Genomic DNA, 12,599 nt, shown 5'->3' with positions numbered 1-12,599 from the left:
TTGGAATGGTGTGAGAGAGGCACAGGGCAGGACCTGAAGCCCACTGAGCCACCAGGCTGAGCATCAAGGGTTCCTGTGAATGCTGAGAGCCACTGGAAGTTCTAGAGGGAGAGCAACAAGGTGTGAGCAACATGCTCCAATGTAGAGGCCCGAGAAGGTTACACAGAGGTCAGGGGTGAGGTAGCCTTGCAGGGGCTGGTGGCCGGGTGGGGGGATGGGGATAGGGGTGGGAAGTACTGTTCTGGAAGCGTCCTAGATGAGGTACTGACTGGGGGAAGGAGACCTAAGCAGGACAGACCCCCCCCCATTCCCCCCGCCGGGCCCCAGGGGAGTCTGATGCCCCTCTCCAGGGCTTAAGCCATGGGACCTCCAGATCACTGGGCCTTCAGGGCAACTCATCCCACCCACCCCACAGGCAGAGTCACTGAGGCCCCCAGCTGGCTGGGCCTCAGGGCCCCATCTTCCAGCCCAGACTCCTCCTCAGGAGGCTTCTGAAGTAGAGTCCACAGACCTACTCACCCTGAAACACTCATACTGGCCACCTCTAGGACAGAGCTATGTCTTCCTTTCAGACTGGGTGCCCCCCCTGGGCAGAGTGGAGCCTCTCCTCTCAAATTGGATTTCCTCTAGAACATGGTTTAGCCTCTTCCCACAGACTGAGGACCTCTTCCACCCCATGACAGGGCTGTGTTTACTCCTCAGACTGGATACCCCCAGGACAGAGCTGTGTTCATCCTTCAGACTGTGCACCCCCCAGAACAGCACTATGGTCACCCCTCACACAGACCGGGCACCCCCCAGAACAAGGTTATACTCACTCCTCAGACTTGTTACCAACTTCCCTTTAGATGAACCCCCAAGACAGGGCTGTGCTTTCCCTTTGAACTAAATGCCCCCAAGACATGCCGGGTACCCCCCTCAGGTTTGGTGATCCCAAGCAGGGCAAGGTTCCCCCATATCCACTTGGATACCTCCTGCCCAAGGGCTGGCCCTCCTTCCTCAGGATTTTTGCACCCAGGACAAGGCCAGGCCTCCCCCTTTAGACTGGGCTGGATGTCCAGGATAGGACTGGACCTCTTACATCAGTCTAAGCTCCTAGTCCAGGACAAGGTCTCCTCCCTTAGACCTGGAGCTCCTGGGCCAGGGCCAGCCCCCCCCCCGCCACTCAGAGAGACCCTGAGCCCCACCTGGGCCATCCAGGTGTTGGCAGAGGAAGTGGGAGCCCTCAGAGGGCCTGGCAGGCAGTCAGGACCCTGTTTGCCTTGAACAGGGGCTAAAGCCAGGTGGTCATTTCTCCCTTCAAGGCCTCACAGCTCAGCCAAGCCGCAGGGAACACGTAAACACCAGCCGAGTTGGGCAGCAGGCAGGCAGGGAGGAGGAGACCAAAAGACCCTGACTCATCAGCCTCCTTGGCCACGGTGTCTGGACACCTCATGGTGCAGCTCCAGACTCCAAGTCAGGCCAGTAAGACGAGCTCCAGCTCCCACCTGTCTTGGGCATGAAGACAGGCCCAGCCTTTTCTGGCCTGTCTCCCCCCAGCCCAGGCTGAGAGAGGGATCTCTGAAGACCCATGGGAGGAACGTACCCTGCTGGGGGCTCCTAGAACATAGGCCAGGCTTCAAGAGGAAGCTTCAGCTCAGAGCAGGATCTAGAGGGTCCAGGGTCATCGAAGAGAGGCCTCTAACGACCCACAACATGCAAGCCTGTGGAGAAGGAAAGACTAAGTGGGGCCCATGTGTCAGCGGAGAGGGAGCAGGCTTTGACAGTCCACTCCCATTACCGCTCAACCTGGGGCGGTGGTAGGACAGAGAACAGAATGAGGAGAAACGGGACTGAGTTCCCTGGAAGATGAAAGGGACGTGACCCAGTCCAGCGGTCTGATGAGAGCCTTGTTCAGACCGTTTGTGAGGGAAAATGGACCTTCCTTGGGGGAAGAAGGGGACATGACCATGCTCTGAGGGCACATAAGCGGACATAGACCTGCCGAGGTTGTCCGAAGGGACACAGCCCTGCTCTGAGGGTGGGTGAGGAGACAGAACTTCCATGGGGGTCTGAGGGGACACAGCTCTGCTCTGAGGGCATGTGAAGGGACATTGGACCTCCTGACGGGGTCTCAGGGGACACAGTTCTGCTCCGAGGGCACCTGAGGGGACGAGACTTGCCCTGTGTGGTCTGAGGAGACACAATCCTTTCCTGAGGGCACGTGAGGGGATATGGACCTTCTGTGGGGGCCTGAAGGGACACAGCTCTGCTCCAAGGGCGCATGAGGGGACATGGACCTTCCATCGTAATCTGAGGGGACTCAGCTTTGCTCTGAGGGTGCGTGAGGGGACAAGACCTGCCCTGTGTGGTCTGAGAAGAAACCATCCTTCCCTGAGGGTACGTGAGGGGACATGGACCCTCCGTGGGGCTCTCAGGGGACACAGCTCTGTTCCAAGGGCATGTAAGGGGACATTGAACCACCTAAGGGGATCAGAGGGGACACAGCTTCACTCCAAGGGCGTGTGAGGGGACTCTGGACCTCCTGTGGGGGTCTGTGGGGACACAGCTCTACTCCAAGGGCGCATGAGGGGACACTGAAAGTCCTGAGGTGGGGTGAGGGGACATAGCTCGGCTCTGATGGTGTGTGAGGGGACATTGAACTGCCCGAGGGGATCTGAAGGGAAACACTCTGCCCTGAGGGCCTTAGAGGGGACATTGAACTTTCTGAGGGGGTCTGAGGGGACACAGCTCTGCTCCGAGGGCACGTGAGGGGACATGGACCTTCTGTGGGGCTCTCAGGGGACAAAGATCTCCTCCAAGGGCATGTAAGGGGACATTGAACCACCTAAGGGGATCAAAGGGGACACAGCTTCACTCCGAGGGCATGTGAGGGGACTCTGGACCTCCTTAGTGGGTCTGAGGGGACACAGCTCTGCTCTGTTGGTGTGTGAGGGGACATGAACCTCCCGAGGTGTCTGATGGGACACAGCTCTGCTCCAAGGGCACGTGAGGGGACCATGAACAACCTGAGTGGGTCTGAAGGGACACAGCTCTGCTCTGAAGGTGTGTTAGCAGAAATTGAACTTCCTGAGGGGGTCTTAAGGGACACAGCTCTGTTCCGAGGTTGTCTGAGGGGACACTGGACCTCCTGAGGGGACATAGCTCTGCTCCGAGGGCGTGTGAGGGGACATTGAACCTCCTGAGTGGGTCTGAGGGGACAAGCTCTGCTCTGTGTGTGAGGGGACATGAACCTCCCGAGGGGGCCTGAGGGGACAGCTGTGCCAGAGGGCAAGTGAGGGGACATGGACTTTTCGAGGGGGTCTGAGGAGACACAGCTCTGCTCCAAGGGCACGTGAGGGGACAAGACCTGCCCTGTGTGGTCTGAAGAGACACAATCCTTCCCTGAGGGCACGTGAGGGAATATGGACCCTCCGTGGGGGTCTCAGGGGACACAGCTCTGCTCCAAGGGAGCGTGAGGGGACATTGAACAACCCGAGGAGTCTGAGGGGAAACAGCTCTGCTCTGAGGGCACGTGAGGGGACATTGGGCCTCCTGAGGGGGTTTCAGGGACACATCTCTGCTCCGAGGGCACCTGAGGGGACACTGAATCTCCTGAGGGGGTCTCAGGGGACACAGCTCTGCTCCAAGGGTGAGAGGACATGGACCTTCTTTGGGGGTCTAGGGGACTCAGCACTGCTCCAAGGGCGCATGAGGGGACAAGACCTGTCCTGTGTGGTCTGAGGAGACACAATCCTTCCCTGAGCACATGAGGGGACACTGGACCTTCCATGGGGGTGTGTGGGGACACACTCTGCTCCTAGGGCGCATGAAGTGACATTGAACATCCTGAGGGGTTCTGAGGGGACACACCGTGCTCTGGGGGTGTTTGAGGGGACACTGAACTTCCTCACAGGGTCTGAGGGGACACACTCTGCTCCGAGGGCGTGTGAGGGGGCATTGAATCTCCTGAGGGGGTCTGAAGGGATACAGCTTTGTTCTGAGGGCGCCTCAGGGTACACTGGACCTCCTGAGGGGTTGAGGGGACACAGCTCTGCCCCGAGGGCATGTGAGGTGACACTGGACCTCCTGAGTGGGTCTGAGGGGACACTGCTCTGCTCCGAGGGCATGTGAGGGGACATGGACCTTCCGTGGGAATGATGGGCCACAGCTCTGCTCCGTGGGCGCGTGAGGGGACACTGAACCTCCTGAGTGGTCTGCGGGGACACAGCTCTGGTCTGTTGGTGTGTGAGGGGACACGAACCTCCCTAGGGGGTTTGAGGGGACACAGCTCAGCTCCGAGGACATGTGAGGGGAGATGGACCTTCCGAGAGGGTCTGAGGGGAAACATCTCTGCTCCAAGGGCACGTGAGGCGACAAGACCTGCCCTGTGTGGTCTGAGGACACACAATCTTTCTCTGAGGGCACGTGAGGGGACACTGGACCTCCTGAGGGGGTCTCAGGGGACACAGCTCTGCTCCGAGGGCGTGTGAGGAGACAAGACCTGCCCTGTGTGGCCTGAAGAGACACAATCCTTCCCTGAGGGCACCTGAAGGGACATCGACCTTCCGTGGGGGTCTGAGGGGACATAGCTCTGCTCCGAGGGCGCAAGAGGGGACAAGACTTGCCTTGTGTGGTCTGAGGAGACACAATCCTTCCCTGAGGGCACGTGAGGGACATGGACCTCCACGGGGAGTCTGAGGGGACTCAGCTCTGCTCCAACGGCGCGTGACGGGCAAGACCTGCCCTGTGTGGTGTGAAGAGACACCATCCTTCCCTGAGGGCACATGAAGGGACATGGAGCCGTTGGGGTGGGAACACTGAGGGGACACAGCCCTACACTGAGGGTGCTTGTGGGCATGGACTTCCTGAGGGGCTCTGAGGGGAAAAAGCAGCGCTCTGAGGGTGCTTGATGGGGCACAGACCTTCTGTGGGGGTCAGCAGGGACACAGCTCTGCTCCGAGGGCACAAGAAGTGACCTGCCCCTGCCCCAGGGGGTCTGAGGGATACAGTTTTGCTCCTAGGGGGTGTGAGGGGTCATGGGCCTGCCGGGGGGGCGGGGGCGGTGGTCTGAGGGGATGCAGTCCTGCTCTGAGGGTACTTGAGGGGACATGGACCATCCATCCATCAGGGGTTCTAACAGGGTCCTGGCTCTGCCTTCATTTTTAGAAGTGAGGTCTGGCTGTGGGGACCCGGTCAGAGGGTGCTGGGTCAGTGGCTCTCATTGAGCACTGGGGCACATAGGCTGGACTGTGTTCAGCTATAACCCTGTTGTCTCCTCAGCCAGCTCCAGAATGATCCCCGCCTGAGGCTCCCATGGCCAACTGAAACAAGCCTTGCCTGGGGCAGAAGAGCCTCCTCTTGGGCAGCGTAGGGGACTCTAGAGCTAGACAGGGGTCTGGGCCCTGGCTGGCTTCCCGTGTTTGCTGTGTGATCCAGGGCAAGCTGCCTTCCCTCTCTGAGCCTCAGCTTCACTTCTGAGGTCGGGCTCCTGTCTAGGTCTCTTGGCCTGTGTGGTCTCAGTACCCCGACCTGCTCCCTGGTGGGCCCCCAGGCTAGCTTTTGGCTGCCTGGACAAGGACTTTATCTTTCCCTTGGGCAGACTTGGGGCCCTCAGCACTGAAGGCCAGGACATCCCCAGGTGAGAGGCTCCCTCCTTCTTCGGCATCCCGGTCATGCAGGCAGTGGGGGCCAAGAGGGTGGGTGTGGATTCTGTGCACCTCCTCCTCATCCAAAGGCTGGGGGTCAGGAAAGGGGCCAGGGTCTGGGAGGCAGAAAGTTGTATCCCAGGCCTAAAACCATCCCTTCAGGCCTCAGCCTTCCATCTGTGCGTGAAGGAAGGGGAGGTGGGGCCCGTCGTGTGCCTGAATTAATTATGCCCCCGCCACCTGCAGCATCTGTTTTAGGGGGGTAGAGAGGAGAGTTTCAACGCCCCCAAAGGCTTCCTGACTGGAAGGCCTGATGGTTCTCAGTCCCAGTTCTCAGACTGCAGGGTGGGGACACGGCCAGCGGTTCTGGTAGGGGACTCTGTTGATGGGCAGCCCCATGGGGCTCCTGTTGGCTTTGCTTCCCAATGGTGAGGAGGAGGGGACGAGGCCAGACTGGGAGGACGGGGTACTGGGCATGGGACGCTGGGCTTGTGACCCCTGCAAGCTCCCTTCTCAGAGCTTCAGTACCTGTGGCTCCGGACGCCCAGGCCCTGGTGCACGAGGCCCTCCACCTGCTCCTCTCCACTCCCCACGCTGTGCTCTCCAGTCAGCCCTCCTTGGGGGCCTCTGCCCCAGCACCCTTTTCCTGCTGCAGCATGAGTCAGGGGACAGCCTTGGTGTGAACCACGTCCTGGCCCTGCCCAGAGGCGAAACTGTCAGGCTACCTGCCCCCAACAAGCTCACCCCCACCCGTGAGATAGAGAGGTGTGTTGTGTGTCTGTTGTTATCTGTATGTGTTTGTATATGTGCTTATTTGCATTTGCGTGTGTTTGTCTACGTGTTTGTTTGTATATGTGCCTAGTTATATGTATCTGTTGTGTCTACTTGTACTGTCAGTTTGTAGTTCTAGTTGTATCCTGTGTCTGTGTTTGTAGATGTGCTCATGTTTGTAATATGTATCTGTGTGTCCATCTGCATGTGTGTCTTTTGGTGTGTCTGTGTGCGTGACTGTATTGTGTGTGTAACAATGTGTCTGTTTGTATTTATTGGTATGTCTGTGTATATGTGTGTGTTTATTTGTGTGTGTGTGTCTGTGTGGACCCGTGGTCTGAGAACGCCGCCTGTGGGTGGAATTTGGCCCAGAGACATGTTTGGTTTGGCCCTCATAGTATTTTCAACATCTTGAGCCAACATTTAAAAATCAGGATATTTCACATAAAAATTCAGCTTTTCGGTTTCTTTTAAAAATTCAGAAGCCCTGGCAGCCTCGGGCCTGCGTTCCCATGAGGCCACTCTCCTCCAGAGCCGCTCAGGGGCTGCCTCGTCCTCCTACCCTCCACAGCCTCACCACTTTTCTCGCCCAGCAGCACCTTGAGGATGACCGAGTTTGTGATCCCTAAGTCTGGTTGCCAGGGAGTGTGTGCACGAGTGTATGGGATGAGGTCGTGTGTGTGTATGTAGGGGGGAGGGTGTGTGAGTGTATGTGTGTGTGCATAAATCCATTTTGCAATGGGGAGCGTGTACACGTGAGTGCGTGTGTGCATATGAGGTCAATCTGTGTCAGTGGGCTGAGCACACGTGTGAATGTGTGCGTGTGTGCATTAGGCAAATGTGAGTGTGTGGGGGACATGTGAGTGCCTGCATGTGTGTAGGGCATCTGTGCGTGTGGAGGTTTAGGCGTGTGAATGCATGCGTTTGCAGGTGTGTGTGCATGGGGTTCGCGTGGACATATTTGTGGCCATGTGGAGTGTGTGAGCCACTGCGGTCTGAGTATGCTCTGCACAGGAGCTTCTTTTGGCCTTTGAGGGGGAATCGGATTCCAGGCTTCTGGCTGGGCCACCTTGTGGGATTTATTTCTTTCTCAGTGCCAACCGGAGGCCTGAGTAATGGGAACATTTTAAGAAAACCAGTAAATACATAGAGAAAGGGCAGGCTGGCTGGGAAACAGGCTGGACACCCCTGCCCAGCCCACAGCTGCCAGAGGCCCTGAGTCCAGGCCTAAGGCAGGGAGGGAAGCAGCCCTAGAACCCAGCATGCTCAACCACTGTGCTCTATGGATACCCACTTCTGCCCATCCAGTGGGTGAGTCCCCTACACTACCTGGATGGCCCCTGGATCTAGGCATCTTCACAGCTTGGCTCTGAGCAACAGATGCTCAGGACAGGCCCAGGGGATGCCATGTCAGACCTGGCCCAGGGGCTAAGGGGACCTGACCCTCCAGGTGGGGCCCCTTTCCCAGCCAGGCTACAGTGGGTCCACATCCCTGAGTATTCTGTCCACACACGTCTCACACATACGTAGACCCTCCCTCGGGAGGGATGAGGCTGCCTGTGACCTGGCAGGGTTGGTGCTCCCCACAGGGTTGGGAGGGTACGCAATACACTCCACTTGGAGCCCACACACCCGAAAGCGCCTGGTGCCTGGAACCTGGGGAAGGCTGGTGTCGGGGGGCGGAGTGGAGGGTTCTGTTGCTCCCCAGGACATGGCCACCACTGTCCTGGGTTTCGGGCTGACTGAGCCCCCACTCTCGGGATCACCTCTGATATCAGCCCCTTAAATGACATAGGTCCCACGGGAAAGGATGGGGTGCTTCCTCTGGTGGGGTGAGGTTCCTTACAGAAGATCCACTTCAGCAGCGGGAAAAGCAGGCTATGCTGACCCACACTCCCCTGCAGGGGCCCTGGGTCAGTGTCTTCTGCTGCCCCCCAGTGGCCGTGTGAGGGCAACGGGGGAAATAAAGGCTACACGGAGATTCTTATCCATAAAGGTCTGCTGGCTGAATAGAATCGCTGGGCTCTTGGCCCTAGATCCCCACCACTCACTACACCCCACCGTGATGCCCAGTGAGATGGTTTGGGGAAAGCGAAGTCTTTTAGACTGGTCTGAGGGAAGGAACGTGGCTCCTAGCACAGATCCCGAGACCACTTGGAAGGTCAGCTCCTGGAGAGCAGGGCAACATCAGGTTTACAGCTGCATCCTTAGCCCCTGGAACAGTGTCCAGCACAAGGTAGATACTCAGGAAACAGGATGAATTAATGCCTGAATCGCCAGCTTCTGTAAGGGTGCTGCAGCAGGCCCCAGATGCAGCTCAGAGCCCCATGGAGAGGTCACCTGAAGGTAAGCAGGAGTCTCGCACACTGAAGCCCAGAGGTGGGGAAGAGCAGCATGAAACCCCAACAGGGGACTTGGCCTGGACGATGCCTGGGGCTTGAAGATGCACAGGTAGAGTCCAAGGGACTTGATTTGCCCAAACTGGTCACCTTCACACAATTCACCTGCAGCCCACTGGGCTAGACAGAATTTTCCCTTGTAACTTTAGGGGCTGTGCCTCTCTGTGACCATGTCTGCCATTCCTCACCATGTTACAGGCCCTATACCAGCCCGGATGTCCACCTGGCCTCTAGGGTCCTGTCCCTGCAATCCCAGGTATGACTTCCTCCCAGCCCTTGTGCTGCCTCCCCTCTTACCCAGAGGCATCAAGCATGAGTCTCTGGGCCAGCAGGCCCTGTACTCCTGTCCTCTGCTTGGCAAAGGGGTATCCATGCTGTTGCCGAACATTTCAAGCTTGACACCTCTCCTGAGATGACCCAGAGGCCAGCTGTCCTCAAGGATTTCAAGCAGGAGGAGGGGCCTGGAGTGTTGGGAGGTCAGGGCTGTCCTGGAGGAGTGCATGGTGAGCCGGGTAGCAGTGGGCACACCAGGGCTCCATCCACAGAGCTGGGCACTGCCACTTGGCCCATTTCTTCAGCCCTATGACAAAGGGGCTGCTGGGGCCTGAGAGTCTGTTGCCGGGGCCTGTCCCTCCAATCAAGAGTACTTTATTATTCTAGGTAGGAGTCCTTTATCAGATATGGGGTTTGCAAGTATTTTCTTAGTCAGTAGCTTTTCTCTTCATCCTTTTAACAGGGTCTTTGTTGGAGCAAAAGCTTTTCATTTTGGTTATCAAATTTGCCCATTTTTTTCCTTATGAGTTGTGCTTTCTCATGTCTAAGAACGCTCTTCACCAAGCTCTAGGTCCTGAAGGTTTTCTCCTATAATCCACTTTAATTTTTGTATAAGGTCTGAAGTATAGGTTGGGGTTCCTTTTTGGGGCCTTTGGATGGATATCCAATCACTCCAGCACAATTTACTGAAGACTATCCTTCCTCCATTGAGCTCATTTTGCACCTTTGCCAAAAATTAGTGAGCCGTACCTATGTGGGGCTACTTCTGAGTTCTCTGTATTCTTCCATTGATCTATGTGCCTACTTTTCCACCAATACCACCATCTTGATTACTGTAGCTGTATAATAAGTCTTGAAATGGGTAGATTGATTCCTCCTGCTTTATTCTTCTAGTTAAAAATTGTTTAAGCTGTTCAAGTTCTTGTAACTTTCCTGATACATTTTAGAATAATCTTGTCTATATATAAAAATCTTATTGAGATTTTGATATGAATTGCATTAAACCTGTGTATCAATTCTCCAGTAAAACCACCTGAGCTTGAAGATTTCTTTTTCAGGGGTTTAAAAATTATGAATTCAATATCCTTAATAGTGACAGAGCTATGGAAATTATCTTTTTCATTTTGGGTGAGTTATGGCAGTTTGCACTTTTCAAGGAATTGGTCCATTTCATCAACTTGTCAAAATGTGGGTAGCTATTTACAGTACCCCTTTATTGTCCTTTTGATGTCCATGGGGTCTATAGTGATAGCCTTATTTCATTCCTAATATGCCTAATGTGTGTATCCTCTTGCTTTTTTTTTCTTTTTATTTATTTTCGGCTGCTTTGGGTCTTAGTGGCTGCACGTGGGCTTTCTCTAGTTGTGGTGAGCAGGGGCTACTCTTCATTGCGGTGCGCGGGCTTCTCATTGCAGTGGCTTCTCTTGTTGCGGAGCACGGGCTCTAGGCGTGTGGGCTTCAGTAGTTGTGGCAAGTGGGCTCAGTAGTTGTGGCTCGAGGGCTCTAGAGCGCTGGCTCCGTAGTTGTGGCACATGGGCTTAGTTGCTCCGTAGCATGTGGGATCTTCCCGGACCAGGGATTGAACCCATGTGCCCTGCATTGGCAGGAGGATTCTTAACCACTGCACCACCAGGGAAGTCCCTGTCTCCTCTTTCTTCGTCAGTCTTTATTTCTTATTAGTCAATTACTGATTTCTGCAATGTTTACCAGTTTCTTTGCTCACCACTTCTTCCTGCATCCTGTGGCAGGCACTGCTGGCTGCCTTCCCGGTACTCTTTCTACCCTTCTTCCTTTCTCATGGAACCTCAATTTCAATCATGGTGGCAATGTGCCCAGCTTAAAATACCCTTACTCCCCACATGTCTGCAGTTAGGGTTGGATCTGACACAGTAATGGCTGATCAGATGTGAAGGCAAGGAAGGGGGACTGGGCTTGAAGCCATGGTTTCTTCAGCTGGCTTGCCCTTTGCCCTTCCCCCTCCTGCCTGTAGCTCGAACCTGGGAGGTCGGGGGCGGGGGGGGGGGAGGCTCCCAAGAGAGCTAAGGACGGCAGCTGAGGACACAGAAGGGACTCACGTCCTTGGTGGTCTCAAGAAGTCACTGTACCACCTTAGACATAACACAAGAAAAAAACCCTCCTCGTTTAAAATCCTGTAGGTGAGCATCTGCCAAATGCCGTCCTGATTCCCATATCCTTCTCCCTGCGCCCACCGTGCTCCTCCTGCTATGGAGCGTCCTTTAGTAGTTCTTTCAGCAAAGATCAGTGCAGAGTAGACACTTAGTGTCATAAGCCTGAAAATGTCTGTCTTGCCCTTATTATTTATTATTGAGCAGACTGACGTTTATGTTTCCTCAGCACTTAGGAAAAATTTGTCTTCTACTGTCTACCATTGATGAAAAGTGGAACTCATTCATTAGTAGGCAATCCTTTCCGTTGTTGTTTTTTTTTTTTTCCTCCTGTAGCTTGCTGGATTTTCCTCTTTCCCCACAATGTTCTAATCTTGACCATTGTAGTGAAACTGCAGATGTGGCCATTAAAAAAATTCCACTTCATACTTATCGAGTAATTTAGGTTGTGAATTCTGGAAATTTCTTTTAAAAGTGTGTGAAATACAGTATATACAACCAAAAACAATGTATAAAATGAATGGATAGAGAATAAAATGAATTCCCAAAACTTAAGCCAAGATAAAGAACATTATCAACACCTCAAAGGGCCCCTTCCCAGAGTTAACCACAAGCCTGATGATGAGGATCATTGCCTTGCTCTTCTGCGCCGACTTTACCACCCGTGTGTGTATCCTTACAGAGTATATTGTTCTACTCTGCCTGTGTTGGAACATCACACAAATGGCTTATACTTCTTTTCTTCCGTGACTTGCTTCTTCTTTTTTTTTTTTTAATTTATTTATTTATTTTTGGCTGCGTTGGGTCTCTGTTGCTGTGTGCGGGCTTTCTCTAGTTGTGGCGAGTGGGGTCTACTCTTCGTTGCGGTGCGCGGGCATCTCACTGCGGCGGCTTCTCTTGTTGCGGAGCGTGGGCTCTAGGCGCGCGGGCTTCAGTAGTTGTGGTACGTGGGCTCAGCAGTTGTGGCTCGCGGGCTCTAGAGCGCAGGCTCAGTAGTTGTGGTGCACGGGCTTAGTTGCTCCGTGGCATGTGGTATCTTCTGGGACCAGGGCTCGAACCCGTGTCCCCTGCATTGGCAGGTGGATTCTTAACCACTGCACCACTAGGGAAGTCTGACTTGCTTCTTTTGAGATGTATCCACAATCTTACACGGGGCTATAGCTCATTTCCTTGCTATAGAGTATTCCACTGTCAGAACCATAACTCATTGTGTTTTACTGTGTGTTATTGTGTGTATGTGTGCTATTATGAACATTGCTCCTGTTAGGGTTCCTGTCCCTGTCTGCTGGTATTCCTGTGCAACAGTGCTCTAGGACACTAATAGTGGACTTGCTGGTCACCGGCTGTGCACCAGTTCAACTTTTTCAAAAGTGGTCTTACCAACCAGCACTCCCACATGTGGC

At 54.6% G+C, this 12,599-nt stretch overlaps 1 protein-coding gene across 2 annotated transcripts in view; it reads right to left on the bottom strand.

The window, feature by feature from the left end:
* Positions 1–1,616: 1,616 nt before the first annotated feature.
* The window catches only part of CCDC12 (coiled-coil domain containing 12), a 63,706-nt gene continuing 52,723 nt past the window's right edge, over positions 1,617–12,599 (bottom strand). For both annotated transcript variants that reach the window (XM_082347450.1, XM_082347445.1), the window contains 2 exons: positions 4,608–4,756; positions 1,617–1,703 (listed from right to left, as the gene is read on the bottom strand). In XM_082347450.1, coding sequence (XP_082203576.1) covers positions 1,632–1,703; positions 4,608–4,756 — 221 coding nt within the window. In that variant the 3' untranslated portion in view covers positions 1,617–1,631. The remainder of the gene's footprint in view (positions 1,704–4,607; positions 4,757–12,599) is intronic.

Source organism: Balaenoptera borealis (assembly GCF_965194805.1).
Source record: "Balaenoptera borealis genome assembly, chromosome: 12".
NCBI classification, from domain to species: Eukaryota; Metazoa; Chordata; class Mammalia; order Artiodactyla; family Balaenopteridae; genus Balaenoptera; species Balaenoptera borealis.
This window is presented reverse-complemented; position numbering and strand designations above follow the sequence as displayed.